The 25,076-nt window shown below is 35.7% G+C and overlaps 2 protein-coding genes across 6 annotated transcripts in view; one reads left to right on the top strand and one right to left on the bottom strand.

The window, feature by feature from the left end:
* The window catches only part of LOC106871801 (galactose-1-phosphate uridylyltransferase), a 76,990-nt gene extending 75,714 nt beyond the window's left edge, over positions 1-1,276 (top strand). For all 3 annotated transcript variants that reach the window (XM_089346961.1, XM_052978201.2, XM_052978202.2), the window contains one exon: positions 1,106-1,276. In XM_089346961.1, coding sequence (XP_089203087.1) covers positions 1,106-1,174 — 69 coding nt within the window. In that variant the 3' untranslated portion in view covers positions 1,175-1,276. The remainder of the gene's footprint in view (positions 1-1,105) is intronic.
* Positions 1,277-2,832: 1,556 nt separating this feature from the next.
* LOC106871802 (survival motor neuron protein) lies at positions 2,833-24,250 on the bottom strand. 3 transcript variants are annotated; one of them, XM_014918445.3, is made up of 8 exons: positions 24,188-24,250; positions 20,036-20,110; positions 19,314-19,424; positions 16,607-16,795; positions 14,806-14,961; positions 10,021-10,083; positions 8,433-8,555; positions 2,833-3,313 (listed from the first exon to the last, which is right to left on the bottom strand). In XM_014918445.3, the coding sequence occupies exons 1-8, from the start codon at positions 24,233-24,235 to the stop codon at positions 3,290-3,292; spliced, it is 789 nt and encodes a 262-aa protein (XP_014773931.1). In that variant the 5' UTR covers positions 24,236-24,250; the 3' UTR covers positions 2,833-3,289. The 3 variants fall into 3 exon arrangements, with proteins under 3 accessions (XP_014773931.1, XP_014773932.1, XP_014773933.2); XM_014918446.3 differs by lacking the exon at positions 24,188-24,250 and adding an exon at positions 23,735-23,900; XM_014918447.3 differs by lacking the exon at positions 24,188-24,250 and adding an exon at positions 23,373-23,716.
* Positions 24,251-25,076: the final 826 nt, after the last annotated feature.

Here is a 25,076-nt window from a genome sequence, read left to right as displayed (position 1 = left end):
TGTTCACGTGCCACGCGCAAACACACACACGCTCACAGACACATACACACTCGTATAGAAAATGTGATGTCATGGTGGTGATATAAAATGTTGTTTATGATAGTTGACTTATAGAAAGATTATAATGTAAAATTTTTGTAAGCAAATATGTAAATAAAAATAAAGTTTCTTTGGTAGTTGAAAGATTATTGAATCTTTTGATACCCCATATGTCAAAATGACACACTAATACACATATGCATATGTATGTGTAGATGTGTTCAATTGTCTTTGGCCTAACGTATAAAAATTATCAGAAATATACATTCATGCACACTTCAGACCTATCTCTGTCCCTGTGCGTGTCACTCTCTCTCTTTAGATGTGTGTGTGTTTGTGTGATCACAAAAATGAATGTATACTGACACACACATATACTTCTCAGCCATCAGCCTGGAATGAACACACAAACACACACTCACATAGAAAAATGTGACATCGTTGTAGTATAAAATGTCGTTTACGATAGTTGACTTATAGAAAGATTAAAATGATAAAATTTTTGTAATGCAAAAATGTAAATGAAAATAAAGTTTATTTGGTAGCTGAAAGATTACTGAATCTTTTGATACCCCATATGTTAAAGTCAGCAACTAAGTTTACAAATGCATAAGGAACATATGCACACACATACATACAAACTTTGTAATATATATATATATATATATATAATAATGACTGTGGCTATACACTACATAAAACCAAAAAGGAAAAATTTAATTGTCACTAGCTGCAACTGAGGATGCAGGGTAGCACCTACATTGCTAGAAACAAGAGCTGAAAGACCCTTACAATATATCTATATATATTCACATAGAAAAAGAGATGACAAGCTTTTTTCAGTTTACCATAACTACTCACAAGGCTTGCCCCATGCTGTGGGTCTGAACCTGAGACCATGTAGCTGGGAAGCAAACATCTCAACCACACAGCTGTACCTAACCATGCCTGCATCCATATATATATGTATTTGCTTTTGTAATTCTCTCAGCATCTAGATCTGTGAAAAAAAGAAAAAGAAGTCATTTATACTCATCATATTCTTAATACTTTTTCTCTTTGAAAGGCTGCAGAAAAACTCCGCTCACTTTCAGATGCACATTACAAATTGCGACAATCAAAAAGTGACAAATGAATTATTTGGATATTGAACAACACTGAATGCAATTGTATTTTTTCTTCCTTTTTTTTAACATTGAATTGGCTTATATCTTAATAAACATATTTACAAATTGAATTTATTTTTTGGTAATAAATAATTAAAGTATTTAAATATATATTTCCTTAAAAATATTTATAAATGTCTTAAATATTAATAAATTTTGTTCCAATTGAACTTATACAATGAAAACCCATCCAATTATTTAAATGATTCTATTGTGATCTCTTTTGCTGGGATTTGAATTCAGAAAAATAAACAATCTGAACAAATATACCACAAGACATATTTCTAATATGATAATCTAAATAATCCTTTCTACTAAAGGCACAAGGCCTGAAATTTTGGTGGGAAGGGACTAGTTGATTACATTGATCTCAGTGTTTTACGTGTACTTAATTTATGGACCCCAAAAGGATGAAAGGTTAAGTCGACCTCGGTAGAATTTAGACTTAGAATATAAAGATGGATGAAATGCTGCTAAGCACGTTACATAGTGTACTAACATTTCTTGTTAGCATGCCACCTTTATAACACTCTAAATGAGAATAATTACTGTTTCAAATTTTAGTAGAAGGCCAGCAAATTTTATGAGCAGGAGGACAGCTGATTACATTGACCCCAGTACTTAACTGAAACTTCATTTTATCCACTCCAAAAGAAAGAAAGACAAAGTTGACTTCAGTAGAATTTGAGATCAGAAAGTAAAAGGCTAGAAAAAATGCTGCTAAGAATTTTGTTCAATGCACAAGTGATTCTGCTAGCTTGCTACCTCAACGACGACGGCAACAACAACAACAACAACAATAATGATTTCAAATTTTGGCACAAGGCCAGAAATTTTGGGGGAGGAGTTAAGTCGATTACATCAACTCCAGTACTCATCCGAAAGGATGAAAGGCAAAGTTGACCTCTCGGAACAGAAAGACAGGCAAAATGCTGCTAAGCATTTTGCCCAGTGTGCTAACAATTCTACAAGCTTGCTGCCTTCAATAATAATAATAATGGTTTCAAATTTTGGCATAAGACCAGCAATTTTGGGGTAGGGGTAAGTTGATTAAATTGACCCCAAAAGGATGAAAGGCAAAGTCGACCTTGGTATTATTTGAACTCTGAACGTAAAGATGAACAAAATGCTGCTAAGCATTTAGCCCAGTATGCTAATGATTCTGCAAGCTTGCAACCTATAATAATAATAATAATAATAATATTGCTGCCTGTCCATTTGATATAAAAGTGGTAGACAAAGAACATGAGAAAAGCAGAAAAATGCCAAGACTTAGAATGCAAACTTGAGTGCATGTAGAATTGCTATAAAGTTATCATTACCTGAGAACAGTTGCTGCTGCATCATCGTCCTCCATGCTGGCATGGGTTAGACGGTTTGACTGGAGCTGGTAAGCCAGAGACCTGCACCAGGCTCCAGTTGTCTGTTCTGGCTTGGTTTCTATGACTGGATATCCTTCCTAATGCCAGCCACTTTACAGAGTGTTACTGAGTGTCTTTTATGTGGCACTAGCATGGGTGCCTTTTACCTATCACCGGTATGTAATCTCTTTTACTCTTTTACTTGTTTCAGTCATTTGACTGTGGCCATGCTGGAGCACCGCCTTTGTAATACTAACAAAAAATAATTATAAGAAGAGAGCAAAAAATTTATTTCTTTATACAACAGTCTTTTTCTGGTAATGTTTTTAGGATGTTGATTTATTTAACCAATACTTCAATTATCACAGCCATTGATTCTGCTCCATATGGTATATAATAACATACAAAAGCATTCAATTTATTTCTATGAAAATAACTGTATTGGTTGTATACATTTACATTTATATATATATATATATATATATATATTTATATATATATATATATATATATATGAATTTGAAAGATTAAAAAAGGAAAGCTGTGCCATTTTTATGCACTGATCATCAAAGAAAAATGTTAATTGGTTGTTATTATGGACAGGCACAAAAGAGCAGTTTGAATGAAGATTGTGTTTTCCTTGCCTTTTGTATCTGAAAGGTGATTTAGTTGATGTGTAAGTGAAAACCACCATCTTCCTACAGTCCACAACAGTGTCTTGTCTTAATTTTGTTTACTCTTTAAGCCCTGAAGATAGAAAACAAATACATAGATATGTAAATAAAGATAAAACAATATTCTTTTAAATAACAATTTTTTAGAATTTAAAATAAATTTGTGCTTCAAGAATAAAAATTACTTTTATTTTCTGGTTGAAGCTTATTCAATATAAAAGGTGTCTGCTGTTGTTACAAATACAGTCTATCACCCATCGTCATCATCATCGTTATTTGCTTTCTATGCTGGCATGAGTTTGATGATTTGACATGGAGCAGGCCAACTGGGAGCTGTCCAGACCAGCTGTCTGTTGTGACATGGTTTCTATGGATAGATGCCCTTCCTAATGCTGACCACTTAACAGAGTATGCTAGGTGCTTTTTATGTGCCACCAGCACAGGTGCATTTACACAGCACCAGTATAGATGTGTTTATGCAGCACCAGAACAGGTGCCCTTTATGTGACACCAGTGCCTGAAAGGACAAGTCTGTATGTGTGGAAGACAGCAATTTTACTTAGCTATCCTTATATTTTATTTTTAAATATTCAGTGTAGTGACATTCAAGATTATGATCCAAACTGTGTCACACCTGTGAGGTAGTTTAATGCAGCATTAACAATGAGGTTTCAATTCTTGCTTGAACTATTTTACTAACCTACTACTTGCACCTTTCTCTGTGAACACGTTCGCATTTCTTAGAATTTAAACAATGCAACAATTTATGATTCATAGTAATTCAGTTTCATTTTCATATTCCATTGAGATAGCCTCAGCCTTTCACGCAAAAGGATTTGTAATAAATGCCTGTAACATGAATAGAGATGTATGTAATCTTCCAATTAAAAGAAAAAGTAGAAACTAAACTAACGTAAGTAAATAAAACTATTGTGATGGCTGTAAATGAGCATCATCATATAACCCATGTTGTTTGCTTCCATTCTTGTGCCTGGCCATGAAGAAATATTACCTATCTTAGAAACAAGGAAGGGTTGGTGATAGGAAAGGCATCAAGCTGTAAAATATCTGCGTCAACAAATTCCATTTGACCAGTGGTGGTGCCTTTTCAACAATTTTTAAAACTTAGTTCACTTGAACAATAGAAGCTGAATCTTTTTTTTTTTGTTAATTGCAAGGCCTTGGAAGAAATTTCTGGGTCATTACTTGATTTGACCAACCTCTCATGTTTTTGAACTGTCTACTGATGTCATAACCTCTCATCACTGGATGAATGGAGAATACAATTACATATAACTAATGAAATATTTTGTGTAATATTAAAGAAATGTGTGAAAAATTGTTTGGTATGTCTCATAGCACCTTTTATTTATGTGCTCACTCCTAACTTTAGAACCCGGCTATGCTACTGCAGCCAACCTAGGAGAGCATGAAAAAGTGATCATTAAATTGATGGTCATTATGTCAAATAGTCTAATCTGCATTATTTCCCCTTTCTCAGGTACCAATAACCTTTCTGTAAAGTTACAAACAACTGTATCACACATACCCTGTACACTGCTTGTGCTTATTTGATTGATGCTATAGGCAATAAAAAGAAACACTTATCACAAATGGAACTTTAATCTAAACACTGAAGTATCACTCCCACTTGCATTTCCCTTACAAAAGTGCAAACTCAATCCTTATTGCTTTCACCAGTTTAGAAAGGGTATGAACATTGTCCTTCCTTCACTGACCCCTATCCTACACTGCAAAAGTGACAACTCTTTGTTGTAAGTGCTGAAAGTAGTCCAAAAGCAAACAAAAAACAAAAAAATCAATAAAATTTGTTGGAAACATTTCACTATATTTTGATCATTGTCAGTGTCAAAGAGTTTACATTCATTTTTAAAAAAATGAAAATTTAAATATCTTTACCATTATTACCATGATTTTCACATCCACTTTAATATGCTAGCATAAGTTAGATGAGTTAATTTCCACACAGCATTTGTGCATTTGTGGTCCTTTGCCATCTTTTTATGTGAGCATCCTGAGATCCCCCACCACTTCTGATGGACGATGTAAATAACCAGCTCATACCCAATCTATTTTGCAGATTTTTTTTGGCACCTAAGCAACTATTGCATATGTCAGGTTGCTTTCCTTAACTTCATATCCTTATCATCTCATTTTACCATATAGCTGTCAACCTCAATAACTAGTCTGTCTGTTGGATCCCCCTGTATTAATTCCTCTTCCTATACAAATTCTCATTCAACAACCACTCATATAATTGTTTCCATGCCCTCTTTTTTTTTTTTCAGTATCAGTGTGTATGTGCTGTTGTTATTGTCTGTGCTTTTTTACAATTTTTAAAAGATGTTTAATCTATTCTGATATATTAGGATCACCTCAATCCCTAGTGACATTGATTATCCCTTGACTTAAATATAATTTGTTTTCTTATGTTAACATATTTTTACTTTTACATCCACTAGTAAAATGGCTGCTAATGTCAGTTAGTACTCATACCTGAAGCATAGTGGTATTGTAATATGAGAGTTGGTGATGGTGGCAGGTCCTTAACCAAAATTGAGAAGTGTCTTAAACTAAGCTGGGGCACTAAAAGCCAAATTGCTTGAGGGAGAAGGTTTCACATGACAGAGATGAGAAAAAAAAAAGCCAGGAAGCATTCTGTAATACTCAAAAGAGTGAGAAACTGGTTGTCATACTGATCTATCTTAGTTGAAGTGTGGTAAAAATAAAAGTGGTCAACGTCCTACCAGAAATAGATATTGTAAGAGTACCATCATGAAATACTTGTCTTAGGCTGAATACAGCTGAGTCCTTCCAAAGGGAATGAGAGTGAGAGAAAAATGAAAAGAATCAACCCCAGTATTAGACTGGTATTTCAACTGATTACAGAGAACCAGAACAAATACAAGCTATTTTATCCTAATCCAACATGTTACAGTCTTGGCCAACAACATCACCTTAACCCTTTAGTATTCTATCAAATGCAATGCTTATTTATTCATACTGTTTTGAATTGTTCATGCATTATCTTGTATCTTTGAGATTTTGATGAGGCCAGATTTGGCCAGTTTAAATGCTAGTGTGAAAGTTATTAATTAAAGCATATTGCTGATACTTAATTTTATTAAGACCAATAAAAAAGCGAAGCAGATTTAGCAGGATTTGAACCTGAAAATGGTTAAAGCACCAAACTAGTTACAATAAAGCATTTGGTTCAGTATAATATTGTCGTAGGCATCCCTACCCCCACTACCTTTGCCTTCTATCATCATCATCATCATCATCATTTAACGTCCGTTTTCCATGCTAGCATGGGTTGGACGATTTGACTGGAGACTGGCAAACCAGATGGCTACACCAGACTCCAATTTGATCTGGCAGAGTTTCTACAGCTGGATGCCCTTCCTAACGCCAACCACTCCAAGAGTGTAGTGGGTGCTTTTCATGTGCCACCGGCACGAGGGCCAGTCCGGCAATATATATATATACATGCACATGATGAGTTTCTTTCAGTTTCCCTCTATGAAACCCACTCCAAAGGCTTTGGTTGGTCTGGGGCAAAAGAAGAAACTTGACCAAGGTGCCACACAGTGGGACTGAACCTGAAACCATAGGGTTGGGAAGCAAACTTCTTACCACACAGCCATGTAAAAATCTACCTTTCATTCATTTTCAACAATAGCGTATGGAGAGATTATTTAACAAATGCTAACATTTGCACATGAATGATGAAACTTTAACAATGACTACAAGATAATAAACGACGTAACAAAGGTTCTCAAATGTTAATATAACATCTTTAGATGTATCAGTGTCCACACAATGGCCCTATGTAACTGATGTCTTGCAAACCGAAGGTTCAGTGGGGAAAAGTATTAATTTCTTGCATTAGATACAGACAAAAAAGTAGGTTTATAGGCGTTGGGGTGATGTAAGATTTTCGTATTGAGAATTCATAAGCTGGTTACTTGGTTTCCATGACAAATAACTGACCAAGATCACAACATTCCCTCTGAATGGGACATTCGTCTGTTGCAGGGTTAAAGGTCAGCAAATTTGAGAGTAGGGGACAAGTCAATTGCACCGACCCCAGTACTTGACTGGTACTTTATTTTATAAACCCCAAAAGGATGAAGGGCACAGTTTGACCTTGGTGGGATGTGAACTCAGAACATAAACAACTGGAAGAAATGCTGCTAACCATTTTATCCAGCAAGTTAACAATTCTGCCACTCACCACCTTGGAATAAGATTAAATGATATCAAGTTATTATAAACACACAAAGATTCTTAAGTGAAGAATATGGAATGAGAATACATGACAAATAAGCCTTAACGGCACTAAACTATGCAAGTGAAGTGAAACGAAATTACTACAGCCAGGAGTTGTTAATACTCAGTCTTGGATGCAGCTCACCAGGAATTTAGCTCCTGATGGTTGACTGTTTGAAGAAGAAAAATTATGCATTTTAGGAATGGTTGGAGCATTTCTGAAACATAGTTCTAAGTTGGTTCTTATTGAAAAATTTTCTTCAGCTCTGACAAAAACTGGTGTTGTTGAGAGAAAAAAAATCCACCAAAAAACAAAAACTGAAATGTTAAGAATATAATATTAAATAATAATAATAATAATAATAATAATAGATGAAGCAAACAGTAGATTTTAACAGAATATAGCAATTTGCAGATGTCAAGCCAATGACCTGCTAAAAATAGCAGCCAAATCTCCCTTCATACCATATCTTACTGTCTTAAAAAAAGTTAAGCAGGAAAGACACACTACGTAATATGTAGTCATGAATATATAGACTGTCTGAAAAATAAAAGGGAATGGTCATGGTTGGAATGCTTTGATAATTGGTCTGCTAGGCTGACCAGACACTAAACAAAAACAACAATTAGCAGGTATCATATTTAGAAACTTTGTTTTAATTAGAATGTGGCTAAACAACCGCAACATCATTAAAACAGATCGCTGATTTGTCAGGGAAGTAATTTAACTGCCAGACAAAACAGAGGCAATGGTTGGCTGTAAGGAAATCTTCAAAAACGTTTTGCTTTTTTGTTCCAGTGTTAAAAAAACAAAAACAAAAAAACACTGTAAATATCCCAAATAACAATAGAAAAATTACATATTTATATTAAAAAAAAACAATAACAGAAACTGTTACCTGATAGTATCCTGTGTGATAACCACTCATATACCATGACATTAACATACTACAGAGAGCTTCATTATTATCCATGTCCCAGCTGGCCATTGGAGGAGGTGGTGGAGGAATATTTGGCAAGTTCTGGAAAAAAACAAAAACAAAAAGAATCCCATTAACTTGAAAATATTATCAAGTTGGTGTAGACGAAAAGAAAAAAATTGCGGAATGTTGTTTTGTTACATCAATTATTCAATGTTAGCAGTGAGTAGGTTAATTTTGTCAGAGACGTTTCTATCACAAGTTCTATAATCATGAAGTTGGTAAAGGTGTGGTTGAGAAGTTTCCTAGCTATGTGGTTTTGGGTTCAGTCCCAATGTGAGGTACTTTGGGGAAGTGTCTTCTACTCTACCCAAAACCTGTGACAGGATTTGGTGGACAGAAACTGAAGGAAGGCTCTGTGTGTCTTGGCTTCATGTGGTGGTTGTAAATAGGTATCAGCATCATACAAACAATATTGTTCACTTCCAGTCTTCCATAGGAAGTATGCCTAACCTTGCGAAATATCTTGTTTAGAAACGAATGAGTGTTGGTGACAGGAACAACATCCAGTTGTAGAAAATCTGCTTCAGTAAATTCTGTCTGACCCTTGTGGTGTCATCGTTTTATTATTGTAGTGTTACATGCATTTTGCATGACAATGTAATGTGATCCAAACCTGATGGTTATGAGATGAAAGCTATTTAACATGCAACTGCAGCTTTATGTGATTATTTTGGTTATTAAGGCCAACAAAAGTAAGGGGCTATGTGTGACTACTTGTTTTACTTCCCCAAACTTTTGCCATGGGGTTACATCAATAGGCTTCAATGAGGTAACAAGGCCCTCTGTTCAAGATAAGAAATACGTTCTATTTAGCAATAATAGTTTCTTCTATTTGTGACTTACCATCTCCTATTACAATAGATTTTGTTCAGAGAACCAGTGTTTCTGAACCTTCATTCACCTAACTTTTGTAATGGCCCTCCTTTTGAATTCTAATACTCCCCATTTCATTCTTCTTTTGGTCGCCCCCTCTCCCTTTTTTTCCAGCTTTTGGGCACATAATCTATTCGTCAAAGTGTTCACATTTGTCTATGAAACAAACTTTTGAGTTAAGATAACCAGGGACTCAGAATGATTGCCACATTGAAATGTGACAAAAGTACCATACTACCAATTTCATCATCATCACCACCATCCTCCATCATCAATAACAATGACATTTAACATCCATGCTCCATGTTGGCATGAGTTGTATGGTTTAACAGGATCTGATGAGTCTGAAGACTGCATTGTGCACCAGTGTCTCCTTTTGTAGGGTTTCTATGGCTGGATGTCTTTGCTAATGCCAACCACTTTATAGCATTTACTAGGTGTTTGTTTTTGTGCTACCAGTACTTGTGATATTACCTTGCAGGTTGCACTCTCTGGTAAGAAGATATGAATGTCAGAGCTTCCATTTTAAATTTCACGAGTTTCAGCTCTTAGAATACAACAATATCTGCAACTATTCCCAGTAAACTGAATTAGTTATAGGCAACATATAGTACAAACTGAAATAACTTACCATGTGTCTGTGTGGAGAAGGCATTCCTGCCCAAGGTGGTGCATACATTCCAGCAAAAGGGTTCTGAAAAGCAAGTTGAAACTTCAAAGTCACTGACAATGTAAGAATAGTGATTTCAAAGTGAGTTTAAACAAAGCTTCACTAAACTTACTTGGTTTATTTAGCCAAGAATATTGTCATCTCCAAGAAGAAAGATTATATCAGTTGGCAAATTCGATGCTATGAAATCATATACAAAACAAAAAGCAACAACAAAAAAAGAAATTTGCTATTTTCCAATTCAAGGCAAATTATGCAGAGTAATATAAAGAGTTATATCCCTTGTATAACTTGTTTTCTTTGAAACAAAGAAACCAGAGTCCAACGTTGTCTTATGATTGTGGATTGGACTATAAGGAATCTCCACAAAGTATGGACATTAATTTGAAGAATGCAAAAAAAAAAAAAAAAGACTACATAAAAACAAGAAACATTACCCAAAGGCAATTAGTACCAAGTGAAAATACCAATCTATCAATATATCGTTTGGCAAAGGTAAATGAGGACATAAGGCTGTATGAAGCGATGTTTTGATGTATTTTCTATTAAATAAATAATTTTCGTATTAATCTTACAATGAATTCGTTATTCTCTGACTGAAGTGGTAAAGTCTCACTTAGAAATGATGTGCGATCTCTTTGATTTACATACACAGGCATACTTCAACATATGTCAATTTGAGTTATGTCCTTTTCGACTTAAGAAATTGATGAAAACAAATAAACTTCAACTTCAATCGACTTATCCAGCTTCATATCAGTCTCAGTGAACATTTAAAAGCATAAAAAAATTAAAAAAAAAACAAAAACTGAAGTGGAAAACCAAATTACATGTGAAAATAGGTACAAACTATTTATTAAAACAAATATAGGCTAATAAAATATGTTTTCCATGTGACCTTGCTTTTCAAGTTAAGTAGCATGTCTTGGAACTAATAACTGATGTAAGTTGACGTATGTTTGCAATTAAAAAGAAACAAGAAATATTAAAAAAAAAAAACACTATGTTGTTACATAGTTTTAGGCCAGCCCTCACAGAACAGATTCATAGTGGAGCTAGGTTTCTTGGAGATCTATTTAGAATAAGTATGTAGCAGTGTTTGTACTCAGAGAATGGGAGAGAGAATGTGTGATTTAATCAGTACATATAGCTGTTTATGTGGAAGCGCAATGGCCCAGTGGTTAGGGCAGCGGACTCACGGTCATAGGATCGTGGTTTCGATTCCCAGACCGGGCGTTGTAAGTGTTTATTGAGCGAAAACACCTAAAGCTCCACAAGGCTCTGGCAGGGGATGGTGGTGAACCCTGCTGTACCACAACTTTCTCTCACTCTTACTTCCTGTTTCTGTTGTGCCTGTAATTCAAAGGGTCAGCCTTGTCACACTGTTACGCTGAATATCCCCGAGAACTACGTTAAGGGTACACATGTCTGTGGAGTTCTCAGCCACTTGCATGTTAATTTCACGAGCAGGCTGTTCCGTTGATCGGATCAACTGGAACCCTCGATATCGTAAGCAACGGAGTGCTAACAACAACAACAACAACAACAATAATAATAGCTGCTTATAGGTTTTATGGAAGTGTGGGAAAATTGTATCTTTATCTTTTACTAGTTTCAGTCATTGGACTGTAATCATGCTGGGGTACTGCCTCAATGGGTTTTAATAAAATAAATCAGCCTCAGTACTTATTTTTTTCAAGTCTGTCACTTATTCTATTGGTTTCTTTTGACAATCCACTAAGTTAGGCATTGATCAGCTCAAGGCTATAGTGGGAGACACTAGCACAAGATGTCATGCAGTAGAACAGAGAATGTGTCACTGTTGTACTCCATTCAGGAAATTAGAGATTCTGGAAGGGCAGCATTTGTACAGGACATACACTTGGTGTTTAACCAGTGCTTTTTGTGTTGATTGCTCAAGTGGGGTTAAGTATTTTTTTTATTAACAGAGAAATGGGAATGTAGTCGAAGGCTTTATTGATGTCAGTGGTAGCCAGACTGGTATGTACATACATATATGTATATGTGTGTGTGTGTGTATATCATCATCATCATCATCATCGTTTAACGTCTGCTTTCCATGCTAGCATGGGTTGGACGATTTAACTGAGTACTGGTGAACCAGATGGTTACACCAGGCTCCAATCTGATTTGGCAGTGTTTCTACAGCTGGATGCCCTTCCTAACGCCAACCACTCCGAGAAAACATCATCAAGATTCAAATTTTGGCACAAGGTCAAAATTTTTGGGAGAAGGAATAAGCTGATTACATTGACCCCAGTGCTAAACTGGTACCATTTTATTGATCCTGAAAGGAAGAAAGGCATAGTCGACCTTAGTGGAATTTGAATTCAGAAGTAAAGACAGATAAAATGCTGCCAAGCAAAACGATTTTGCCAGCTCACTGCTTCAATACACGCATGCACACACACACACACACAGAAATGTATGTGTGTGTGCATTATATTAATATTTTGCATTTTTATTTCAAAAGCCTTTATTTCTGGCTTACATTTTGAAAGCCTGTATGCTTAGCATAATGTTGTTTCTAAGTCTATGGATACTATTTGTAATATCTATAAATGTAATGCAAGTTTTTATGCATATTATAAAAGCACTCCATTGTGAAAAGGTTTGTTTAATCTGATCTGGGTAGAATTTTAGAATGGTGGTGTGCTCTGATAGTAAGAATGTTTCCCAAATCATTAACACACGAATGTCATAAATGACGGTAAAATCTTTCAGATTTTTGAAGTGTTTCTTAATCCGTAAGAGCTGTATTGGAGAATTTTTTTACTTTTTGTGTCATGATTACAAAAATCGTTTATGTATATAAAGTGATCATTTTTAAATGTATTCTAAATAGAGCAGTGATGTTGGCAAGGGAGATAACAACGACATTTCCTATTTTTATCATTGTTGTCGCTGCTACAATTATTGTTGTTTTTTCTGTTAAGTAATATTGTAAATGTTGTTGAGTGGTGTTTGTATGAAAACTTTGAAGACTTGCTATACAGGGTAAAGAAAAAAGAAAATGAGAAGATAAACACCAGGAACTAAAATGGGAATTTAAGATTTTGGAAATGTAGAGAGGTAATAGTTTATTTCTGCTATAATATGGTCAATAAGTAGAGTGCCTGAAAATATTACCAAAATGACTTTCTACAATCAATGTAATTACTTCAGTGACACTACAGAGAGGATGTCTCTTTGGTCCGAAGACAAGCGTAGTGGTTTAATGTTCTGTGAAGAAAATCAATAGAATCACTACTGCAGTGTGAAATAATAATTATCCTTTCTGATATAGGTACAAGGTTTGAAATTTTGGGGAGGGGTTTAAGTCAGTTACATTGGCCATTGTTCAATAGGTACTTAATTTCATTGATGTGAGAAGGATGAAGAGCAAAGTCGACTTTGGTGGAATTTAAACTCAGAATGTAAAGATGGACAAAAGCATTTTGTTTGGCATGTGACCAATTCTATCAGCTGCTACCACAACAACAACAACAACAATAATAATAATAATAATAATAAACCTTTCTACTAAAGGCACAAGGCCGGAAATTGTGGGGGAAGGGTAAACTCAATTGCATCAACCTTAAGTGTTAAACTGGTACTTATTTCATCAATCTTGAAAAAATGAAAGGCAAGGTCGACCTGAGTGGCATCTGAACTCAGAATGTGAAGACGGATGAAATAATAATAATAATCCTTTCTACTATAGGGCACAAAGCCTGAAATTTTGGGGGAGTGGGTGCTAGTTAATAACATCATTCCCAGTGCTCAACTGGTGCTTTTTTTTTAATCAACCCCAAAAGAATGAAAGACGAAGTCAACCTTGACAGAATTTGAACTTAGAATGTAAAGATGGATGAAGTGATAATAATAATAATAACAATGGTTTCAATTTCAGGTGCAAGGCCAGCATTTTTGAGTGGGAGAGATTAGTTGATTACATCAACCCCAGTACTTTATTCTTTTGACCCCTAGTAGGATGAAAGGCAACAATGAAATCATTAGAATGTAAAGCATCAGAGGAAATACCACAAAGCATTTTTTCTGACACTCTAAAGATTCTGCCATTTTGTCTCCTAATAATGATAATAATCATAATGTCCTAATGCAGTGCCAGGCAGTGACTCTCATGGTTTCTGATCTTAAATGATTAGATGTGTGATCATGTACATTGTTTTGTCATGGTATAAGATGGGCTACAGCAAATATTCTGCTCAATACCACAGATTGGCTTGTCAGTTGCTTGAACATAACCAGTTGAACATGTCTCTTAATGGCTGACGATATGTGCATCTCTGATCATGAGCAGAAGTAGTGAGGGGAGCATCATAGCCATGTGTTGGGAGAAATTCTTTGGGGTTTGAATAATTCACCTCTGGCAACATAGATGTTTTGTTCACCATCCTTAAACAAACCTTATTCAGGGACAGTTTGAGTGGAATGGGCTACTCAACCTGAAGGAAATTCTAACTGGGCCCCACCTGCAAAGTTATGAGCTGTTTATCTTGGTATGCAATCACCATGTCATGTACATATGGTTGTGATGCATGTGACGAGTGTACCCTTATCAGTTGGGTAGTAATGATGAGTATATTGGGCTTCATATAGTTGTACTCCAGTGTCACTTTGATGGCATGTTTAGCTCACTCACTCAATAATAGTAAGTAGTGGTGGTGGTAGTAGTAGTTAGTACAAAATGAAGGGAAAATAAAGATACAGAAAAATACTTACTGCACCATTAGGCATTCCTAAGAATGGTGGCATCCAGGGATTTGAACTGGTTTTGTCACAATTTTTACCTTTAGCTGATTTGTTTTTACCAGATCGCTTTTTGTGACTTTTCTGTGATTGTGCTGGTTCATTGTGGTAAAATTTGCTGGAATCCACCTAAAATTTTAACACATAAGAATGCTAATTAAAATAGATGCAAATAATCACTCCTTACTGTCATCCATCATTCTTCTCTTCCTAATTCCATACCTTTTATCTCCTACCTATCTCATCCAATTTCTCACTCTTACCACTTTCTGTCTACATATGAAGCACCCCTGGTCCTGCATTCCTAATCACTTACAACCAGTTTTTCTAACTTAGAGAATGTAAGATGCTGCTGTCTCTCTTTAATTTCATTCCTGTTAATTTTTACCAGAGGAAAGATTCTATCTAAGATGATTGACTTTCCATTTCCCACAGCAACTTCACTGTACTACTTTTATCACTTTTACTAAATAATACAAGTCTGGCTGACACAGACCAATAACAGTCTCTGTGGATTCTGTTTGAGTGTACACGGGGGTGCTGAAAAGTTCCTGGTTTTGGGTAAAAGAAAATACAAGAGGATCAGTTAATTATGATTTTATCCAATATATTTCCCTCTCAGATTCATACATTTATTGGAGTGGCCCTTCAGTATTTCTAAGCCCTGTAAAAGAACTTGGAAGGTTGGGCCTCCAGCCAGGCTTTTCAAAATACCCTTAAAGCCAGGAACTTTTCAGAACTCCCTTGTATATGCTCTCTTACTGCTGATCATACAGCAACCCACCAACAGCTCTCTCCCCTTTACCTATGAATTGGCAGCTGCTATTTCCCTTTGCTTCTACTATCATTCTCTTTACACACTCCTGTTACCTACAATTACTCTTCTAAAACTATTTCTGAAAATGCCCTACTCTCCATCTCATCCTAATATATCCTTTGCAATTGCCTTTTCTTCTCCCACTAATGGTCAGGGTATCTTTAATGAACGGAGGGCCAGGGTATCTTTAATGATCCTAGGGCCAGGCAACTCCATAAGTAGTGATGACATGTTAAAGTACATCATGGCCTGAAATTTTTTTAGTTGATTTCATCAACCTCTGTTCTTGAATGGTAGCACCAAGTAAATTTTGTGAAGTGGTAGAGAAATGAATGGAGAAATTATAGAATTGAGAGAATCCTCAGTCTTGTTTTAGCAGGAACATGATGATGTTTCCAGGGCTGGTGCTGTGAAAATCACCACTTACTGTCTTTAAAAAAGGGAAGGATACACTAGATATTGCAGTTGTCGATTTACATTAGCTTAAAACAAAATCGAACCTGGGCTGCTGCCTTTGATCACAGGTTTGCTGAATCAGGTGACAGGGATTCCATGACAACAGATTAAACAATAAGAACTAATTGACTAATTGATAAAACTCACAATAAGATACACTAATTGTGTAAAGAATGAGAATCATCACAATCATCATCATCATTGTTTAACGTCCGCTTTCCATGCTAGCATGGGTTGGACGATTTGACTGAGGACTGGTGAACCAGATGGCTACACCAGGCTCCAATCTGATTTGGCAGAGTTTCTACAGCTGGATGCCCTTCCTAACGCCAACCACTCAGAGAGTGTAGTGGGTGCTTTTACGTGCCACCGGCACGAAATAATAAGTGATTTTTAGTTGTTATTGTTTTAAGGATGTAATCCAGACAAATTTGAAAAAACAAAAGTTAATAAAATCAGGACTCTAAGTAATGGATGTTAGAATAAATAAATTAAATATACCTGAACATCTGAAGTGAAAGATTTGGGATCAGGTAAAAGCAGGTCACATAACTTTTGCTGTTCTTCATTGCCATAACCAGAGTAGCGGACAAAACAAGTATCATCTTCATAGTTGACTGATATTATTTTGGCTTCATAAAGTAAACAGTCTTCTGTGTAGGTAGCTAGGCACTCATCTCCAACTTTCCACTGAAGGACAACAACATACCAAAAAAATAACTGAATTATTAATTGCAGCATTATACATACTTATATACATGTACACTGAGGCATGCCTCAACATGAGTGTTAATAGCACATGCATGCACTTCATACATCTTTCTTGCATTATACTGTGTTGCACATACATAACTCATGTTTTGTGTTAGGTGTAAGAAGAGAAAGTAATACAACCACGATCATTTCTTGCAAAACAAAAATACAAATAGCACACATGTTCTGCTTGTCTATTTCTCAGACCATTAACTCATATAATTATAGTTGTTTCCAGTAATGGTACAAAGCCTGACATTTTTTTTAGTTGATTCTGTCAACCTTAGTATGTGACTGGTACTTTAATGACCCCCACAAAAAATGAACGCCAAAACTGATCTTGGTCATTATGAGACTGCTCAATCTACTAGAAATAGCAGTCAAAATTGTACTCAAAACACAGTCTGCCATCTTAAAAATGGAAGAAAACATTGGATAACATAATCTTAGATAAACCATGCCTACCTGCCTGCCTCTCTGTCCGTATGTTAAACATCAACTCATAATTATTTCCAACATAGGTACAAGGCATTGGTGTGTGATTAAGAAATTTGCTTTCCCTGCTTTAAAATGATCAAAATTAAAACCTTTCATCAAAATTTCATGGTGATTTATGTTCCAAAATCCGATTTTTAACAACAAAGTTATTTTCCTAAATCTCCATTATTTCCAAAATTAATTGAGACAAAGTCAGTATATTTCAACAATGTATGGTAAGAAAAAGTTTGAGACTGATAATTTTTGATGAATATTTGGACATTCTTATTGATAAATAAACTATCAATAATAACCTGAATTTGTTGATTTACTATTTCCTAGTGGAGGCGCAATGGCCCAGTGGTTAAGGCAGCGGACTCGCGGTCATAGGATCGCGGTTTCGATTCCCAGACCGGGCGTTGTGAGTGTTTATTGAGCGAAAACACCTAAAGCTCCACGAGGCTCCGGCAGGGGATGGTGGCGAACCCTGCTGTACTCTTTCACTACAACTTTCTCTCACTCTTACTTCCTGTTTCTGTTGTGCCTGTAATTCAAAGGGTCAGCCTTGTCACACTGTGTCACGCTGAACATCCCCGAGAACTACGTTAAGGGCACACGTGTCTGTGGAGTGCTCAGCCACTTGCACGTTAATTTCACGAGCAGGCTGTTCCGTTGATTGGATCAACTGGAACCCTCGACGTCGTAAGCGATGGAGTGCCAACAAACAACACTATTTCTTAACATCTACTAAAAAGTAAAGAAAGTAATAGTCCTTATTATTAAAAAGAATTCTTTTACTTTTAATTCTGCTTCAATCTGTCTTTCCAGTTTTACTTCTCATCTTAAGTCTCAAGTTTAATGTCACTTTTCTTTTAATTCTAATGACAGTTCGTTATTGTTTTTCTTTTACTTGTTTCAGTCATTTTGACTGCAACCATCCTGCAGCACCGGCTTGAAAGGTTTTAGTCAAATAAATCGATCCCAGGTCTTAGTTTTTAAACCGAGTACTTATTCTATTGGTTTCTTTTGCCGAACTGCTAAGTTATGGGGATGTAAACTCACCAACATGGGGACAAACACAGACACACATACATACGCATATATATATATATATATATATATATATATATATATATATCTTGTTATTATGTTAAACTGTCATATGTCCAAATTTGGCCAAATGCATTTTGTTCAATATTCATTTTTGCTTGTAATAGCTGGTTCTTTTGGTCAAACTATTGTATCTCCAGCTGCTTCAGATGCCAAGATATGAAAATTGTCAAAGTGTAGTAAGTCTGAGCATTTTTCAAAAGTGTAGCAAGTCCAACATATGACAGTTTTACAAAATCATTTCTGACTGAAAATATCATACATGCATAGAGTTACAATTTTATGCACCCAACAAAGTATTATCGTTAAGCTGACACTGCTGCTAACGTAAAAAGAAATGGAATTGTGAAACTATTTTTTTTTTCTTAAAAAGCAACGTTTTGGACTTATGACACTTTTGCATAATAGCAATGATATACAACAGGCTTCTACTAAATCTACTCACAAGGCTTTGGTTGGCCTGAGGCTATAGTAGATGACACTTGCCCAAGGTGCCATGAAGTGGGACTGAACCTGGAACTATGTGGTTGGGAAGCTATCTTCTTACCACACAGCCATGCCTGCACCTGTATAGATAGTTAATATACAAATTTTAGAATTTTCCAAAAAACCATCTTGTTTATATCATCACCATAATTAGTTAATGTCTATTTTTTTTTCTATGCTGAAATGAGTTGGACAGTTCAACAGGATCTGGCAAGTTATTGGACTGTGCTGAGCTCAAATGTTTGTTTTGGTATGGTTTCTACTAGTATTTCACCAATACTAGCAGAGAAATATAATAATAAAGATAAATGACAAAAATAAACAAACACTCTGTCAGCCTTGAGTCAAATGATGAAAACCAATCATTTAAAAAATTTTTTACCTTGCATTTATTTTTTTTCTTTGTCTGTTTTTTGCTTTTTCTACTTTGTTGACAATTTACCTTCTCATTAGATGGGCTTTGTTCAGAGTCCATTTTATCATCAAGTTGTGCCTGAAACATCAATTTAATCAACAAATCACTATCTATCAAATCAGTACCAGAATGTTCATAAATATACAGAAAAAAAAAACAACAAAAAATTCACAAACAATAAACTCAAGACAAGAACATATTGTTGGTACTCCGTCGCTTACGACGTCGAGGGTTCCAGTTGATCCGATCAACGGAACAGCCTGCTCGTGAAATTAACGTGCAAGTGGCTGAGCACTCTACAGACACGTGTACCCTTAACGTACTTCTCAGGGATATTCAGCGTGACAAAGCTGACCCTTTGAATTACAGGCACAACAGAAACAAGAAGTAAGAGTGAGAGAAAGTTGTGGTGAAAGAGTACAGCAGGGTTCGCGACCATCCCCTGCCGGAGCCTCGTGGAGCTTTTAGGTGTTTTCGCTCAATAAACACTCACAACGCCCGGTGTGGGAATCGAAACCGCGATCCTATGACCGCGAGTCCGCTGCCTTAACCACTGGGCCATTGCGCCTCCACTCAAGAACATATACACACGTCATATTCTACTCAACATGGTCAATCACTGCATATTGCAATGATTACGCAAAACAGCAATGTGATGAGAAAAGAAACTGAAAATATAATTTACACACCTTTATGTTATCAACTGCATTGTCATAAGCTTTAATAAGTGCTGTATCATCCCAGATATCAGAATCATCTGAGTCCTGTGAATGCAAAATAACAGAGTGAGAACAAACTATTCCAATATAGACAGTTACTTTTACTCTTTTACTTGTTTCAGTCATTTGACTGTGGCCATGCTGGAGCACTGCCTTTAGTTGAGCAAATCGCCCCCAGACTTATTCTTTGGATGTCTAGTACTTATTCTATTGGTCTCTTTTGTTGAACCGCTAAGTTATGGGGAATTATGGGAAGATCCTGAAGGTAATCAAGTTTGCAGGAGTGGCTGTGTGGTAAGTAGCTAGCTTACCAACCACATGGTCCCGGGTTCAGTCCCACTGCGCGGCATCTTGGGCAAGTGTCTTCTACTATAGCCTCGGGCCGACCAAAGCCTTGTGAGTGGATTTGGTAGACGGAAACTGAAAGAAGCCCGTCGTATATATGTATATATATATATGTATGTGTATGTTTGTATGTGTGTGTTTGTCCCCCCAACATCGCTTGACAACCGATGCTGGTGTGTTTATGTCCCCGTAACTTAGCGGTTCGACAAAAGATTTTTCGATAGAATAAGTACTAGGCTTCTAAAGAATAAGTCCTGGGGTCGATTTGCTCGACTAAAAGGCGGTGCTCCAGCATGGCCACAGTCAAAAGACTGAAACAAGTAAAAGAGTAAAAGAGGAGCTCTAAATAGGTTTCACCAGTCACATTATCATTAAAAAATTATTTCTAATACAAACCAGAATGGTGTGTGACTTCTGGGACACCCTGTACATTATAATTTGTTACATCTGTAAAAATGGTTCATTAATGAACATTGTTATTGATAATCTCCTCCCTGATAAGACTGATACATTATTCCACATTATTTTTCCTCCCGGATTAATGTATCCATCGAAACATATATTTCAGCGATATAAATGATTTAAGTAACATCTTGTGCATTTGTCTCCATTTTCCATTTCTCTTAAACATATATATATATATATATATATGGAAGAGGCAACAGGATATCTTACACCGCTAAGTTTGAAAGTTTGGCATATTATTGTTGTTGTTGTTGTCACCATCACTGTTATTGCTACTAGAACATTAATAGCTTGTATAAAATGAACTTCTACATAGAACCTTCCAATATATACAGAAATGACACACACACACTCAACAAAACTTCCTTTCTAAAAAACACTTACAGCTTTCTAGATACGACTAATAGAGCTGATGCCACAAACAACGTATGTGGTGGAATGTTTGCTTATAAAAACTTGTATATGCACACATGGGAGTAAGGGGACATCCGAGTAAGGCTGTGCACACGAACCCACACATATATATATATATGCATTGGAGTGTCTATAGCTACCTATCTATAATGTTTGTAGGCTCTTTGGGTGCCTTGTATTTTTAAGGGTTTTTTTGACATATATCTTTTTTATATTTTTGCATGTCCCACATGCTATACCTTCATTTTTCATTTATGTATTCTTTATTATTATTATTATTATTATTATTTTCCTGCTGTACCCTTATTTTTATTTTAATTTAATTTTTAATTTTTATTTCTATCTTATTTTTGCTGTTGTTTTTCTTCTGGTCTCTACCACACCTCTGTTTTTACCTCTTGCTCTACATTTGTATGAAACCCTTTGTGTATCTCTGAAGAGGCCTAGCGGTTCGGGCATATAACCCCATTTCAAAATGTCATCCGATAATCACTCCGGAAAGGAATATTCGGATAGAATGGGGCTTGCTAAAATTAGGCCGAAACAGCTGTAAGATTAAACTTCTGTTCATCCTCTAATTCCTTATGTACTTTGTACTTCTATATGTAAACCATGTTGGCAAAATAACATAGTCTGCCATAGACACCTGTGCTTTGGTTCTTTCTTTCTTTTTCTTTCGTTTTTTGTCACTTTTGAATTCAACGGGATACACCGTCTGCAAGTAGTTAGGTTCAGCATATTATCCTTCATTTTCTAATTGTTATACAAATTTGGGGTAAAAACCTCCACTTTTACCCGCTCCCATTGATGGCACCTAGTATAGCACTAGTGTAGCAATAATTGGGTACCCTCCCATCAGTATACTGGATAGATACTATCCCTTAGTGGGTTGAACCCCCAACCCCTAACTCTCTCACGTTATATATATATACACACACACACATATGTACATATGCACACATATATATACATATACATATATACACACACATATATACATACACATATGTACATACACATATATACATACACATATGTACATACACACATATATATATATATACACACATACATAGATATATGTAAATACGCATACATCTCGGTATGCCTAAGCAAAATATTAAAATATATATATACATATGTACACACACACAATTACATACATTTATATACATATATATATATATACAAACACATATAAATATATTTGTCATATGTAATGATTGTGACTTTGTCCTGTTAAAAGAGACAAGATAGGCGTGATTCCATTGTAGAATATTTTTGAAATCTCTGTTCATGGGAGTCAGGGTAGGTCTTTTGGAAGCAATATTTATAGATATAAATATCACATTTTGGAACTGACAGATGCATTCCAGTACAAATGACTTTTTCAAGCAACTGAGGTGTATTTCACCCTAGTTAAGGCCAGGCACAAGGACCTACCAAAGCTAATGCAAGCATTTGTTCCCCATTAACTTCGGTTGGATCTCACTTTCAAGTTGTGCACGTCTCTGTCAATGACATTAATGAAGTTGGATAATCTTCGCCCTTTATTAGAATAATGATGTCTCCAAAATATATCATTTAGTATGAACTGCTGTTCAGCTCAATAGCAGTAACCGAATGTAGTACCATGCAGTCTTATGCCACTTAAACAAGACTTTGGTAGATGCTTACCCAACCAAGACCACAATTCCTGTGCACAGATATACACCACTGTATCAAATTTATCGCCTGGTGATACTGCGTAAGAAATACCAAACGGATTTTCTAGACTAGCATGTACTGGAGAGCTTTTTTTTTTTTTTTTTGGCGAATAAACCCAAGAACATTTTCGGTACTACTAAAGCAGCATGGTCCCGAACGCGCAGTCGCGCTAGCTAGTCGTGAGTGGTCGATCCTAACCCTAACCCTATCGTGAGTGGTCGATCCTACAAAAAGTGCGCGTGTGAGCGTGTGCAAATGAATACGTGTTTAGGGTTAAGGATAGGGTTAGGGATAGGGATAGGGTTAGGGTTAGGATCGACCACTCACGACTAGCTAGCAGCACAAAAACACAACAGAATGTTTAAATTTACGGTACATGAGTTGGTTACTGTTCCAGTGTTTTATCCATGTAACTATTTCAATTGTTCTCTATGGATATGGTGAGAAAACAAAAACCAAAATGAATGAATATATTTTACGACGAACAATATAACAATTCAGTTGACATGATATTAATAAAGGGTTGAGGGATCGTTGATTATGTTACGGAGCTGATCTGATGATACATAAATGAAACATAGTTTAGTAGTGTGTGGAAACAATCATGTCAAAGAAACAATTTAACTTCAATAAAACTGTTATCAAATATTCAGATTAAGGAATCGCATGTGAGGTTTACAAACAAAACATTGGTTTCAAATTTGGCACAGTAAGCCTATACACAGTTTGTTACAGTACCTGACCTCGTTGGAATACAAGGTAACCGTTAGTTTCTGACATAATTTAAATCTGAAATAAAATTTTTACAGTTTTCAGAAGTATGTACGGTTCGTAATTTTCAAATATTGTATTCATCATGCGGTGCCCGGTGTAAACATATCCCCACTTGACAAACTTCCATTTAGTATTAGAGGAGGCATAAATAAATTAGCATATTCACAAAAATATGAATAATAATAAAAATAATAATAGTAGATCACATTATAACAACCACATCAGTTTGTTACATATTAAATAAAGATTCTTTCTATTCTTCTGTGATTATTTACTGCAAAAAGGTAATGTTGGTAATTTGCCGTAAACAAGTTTGCTTCATCCATAGAAATAAATAAAAGAGAGAGAAATAAGTAAATGAAGATATTCAATAAATAATAATAAATAAATAAATAAGTAATAAATATAAATATTTACAGAGAACTGATGTCGCTGTAGGGCATACAATTCAAGAGTTATTTTCATTCAAAGGCGGTTTTAATACAACTAAACTTAGCTGATTTTTTTTTAGCTCTAGCACGCACACATAGACGCGTGTTTCATTATATATATATATATATATATATATATATATATTAATGATTGTTGTTGGATCAAGTTATAAAAACACTTTTACATTAAGCTGAAGGGATTACTCAATGCGTATTGTAGAGTACATATTTTCAGCCAGCTACGCCGTCATCGATGATAGCAGAACGAAACTTCGAAGTCACTGATAATACTATACCACTATACTTCTTAAATAATAATAATAATAATAATAATAATTTTGCCACAAGGGCAGCATTTTGGGGGGTGGGGGATGAGTCGATTACATCTATCCCAGTGTTCAACCGGTACTTATTTTACCAACACCGAAAGGATGAAAGACAAAGTCGACCTCGGCGGAATTTGAACTCAGAACCTAATGACGGGCGAAATGTCACGAAGCATTTTGCCCGGTGTACTAACGAGTCTACCAGCTCACCACCCTAATAATAATACTAATAATAATCCTTTCTACTATAGGCACAAGGCCTGAAATTTTGGCGGAGGAGTAAGTCGATTACATTTATTCCCGTGTTTGACTGGTACTTAATTTATCGACCTCTAAGAGATGAAAAGCGAAGTCGACCTCGGCAGAATTTGAACTCAGAATGTAAAGACGGACTAAATGCTGCTTGCCCAGCCTGCTAACGAATTCTGTCAGCTCGCCGCCTTAATAATAATAATAACAATAATAATCCTTTTTATTATCGGCACAAGGCCTGAAATTTTTTGGGAGGGAACTTGTCAATTACATCGACTACAGTGTTTGGATCTTTGG

The sequence above is a fragment of the Octopus bimaculoides genome, chromosome 2 (genome assembly GCF_046866305.1).
Source record: "Octopus bimaculoides isolate indiv1 chromosome 2, ASM4686630v1, whole genome shotgun sequence".
Classification (NCBI taxonomy): domain Eukaryota; kingdom Metazoa; phylum Mollusca; class Cephalopoda; order Octopoda; family Octopodidae; genus Octopus; species Octopus bimaculoides.
The sequence above is the reverse complement of the archived record's forward strand: the minus strand, read 5'-3'. Positions and strand labels throughout refer to the sequence as shown.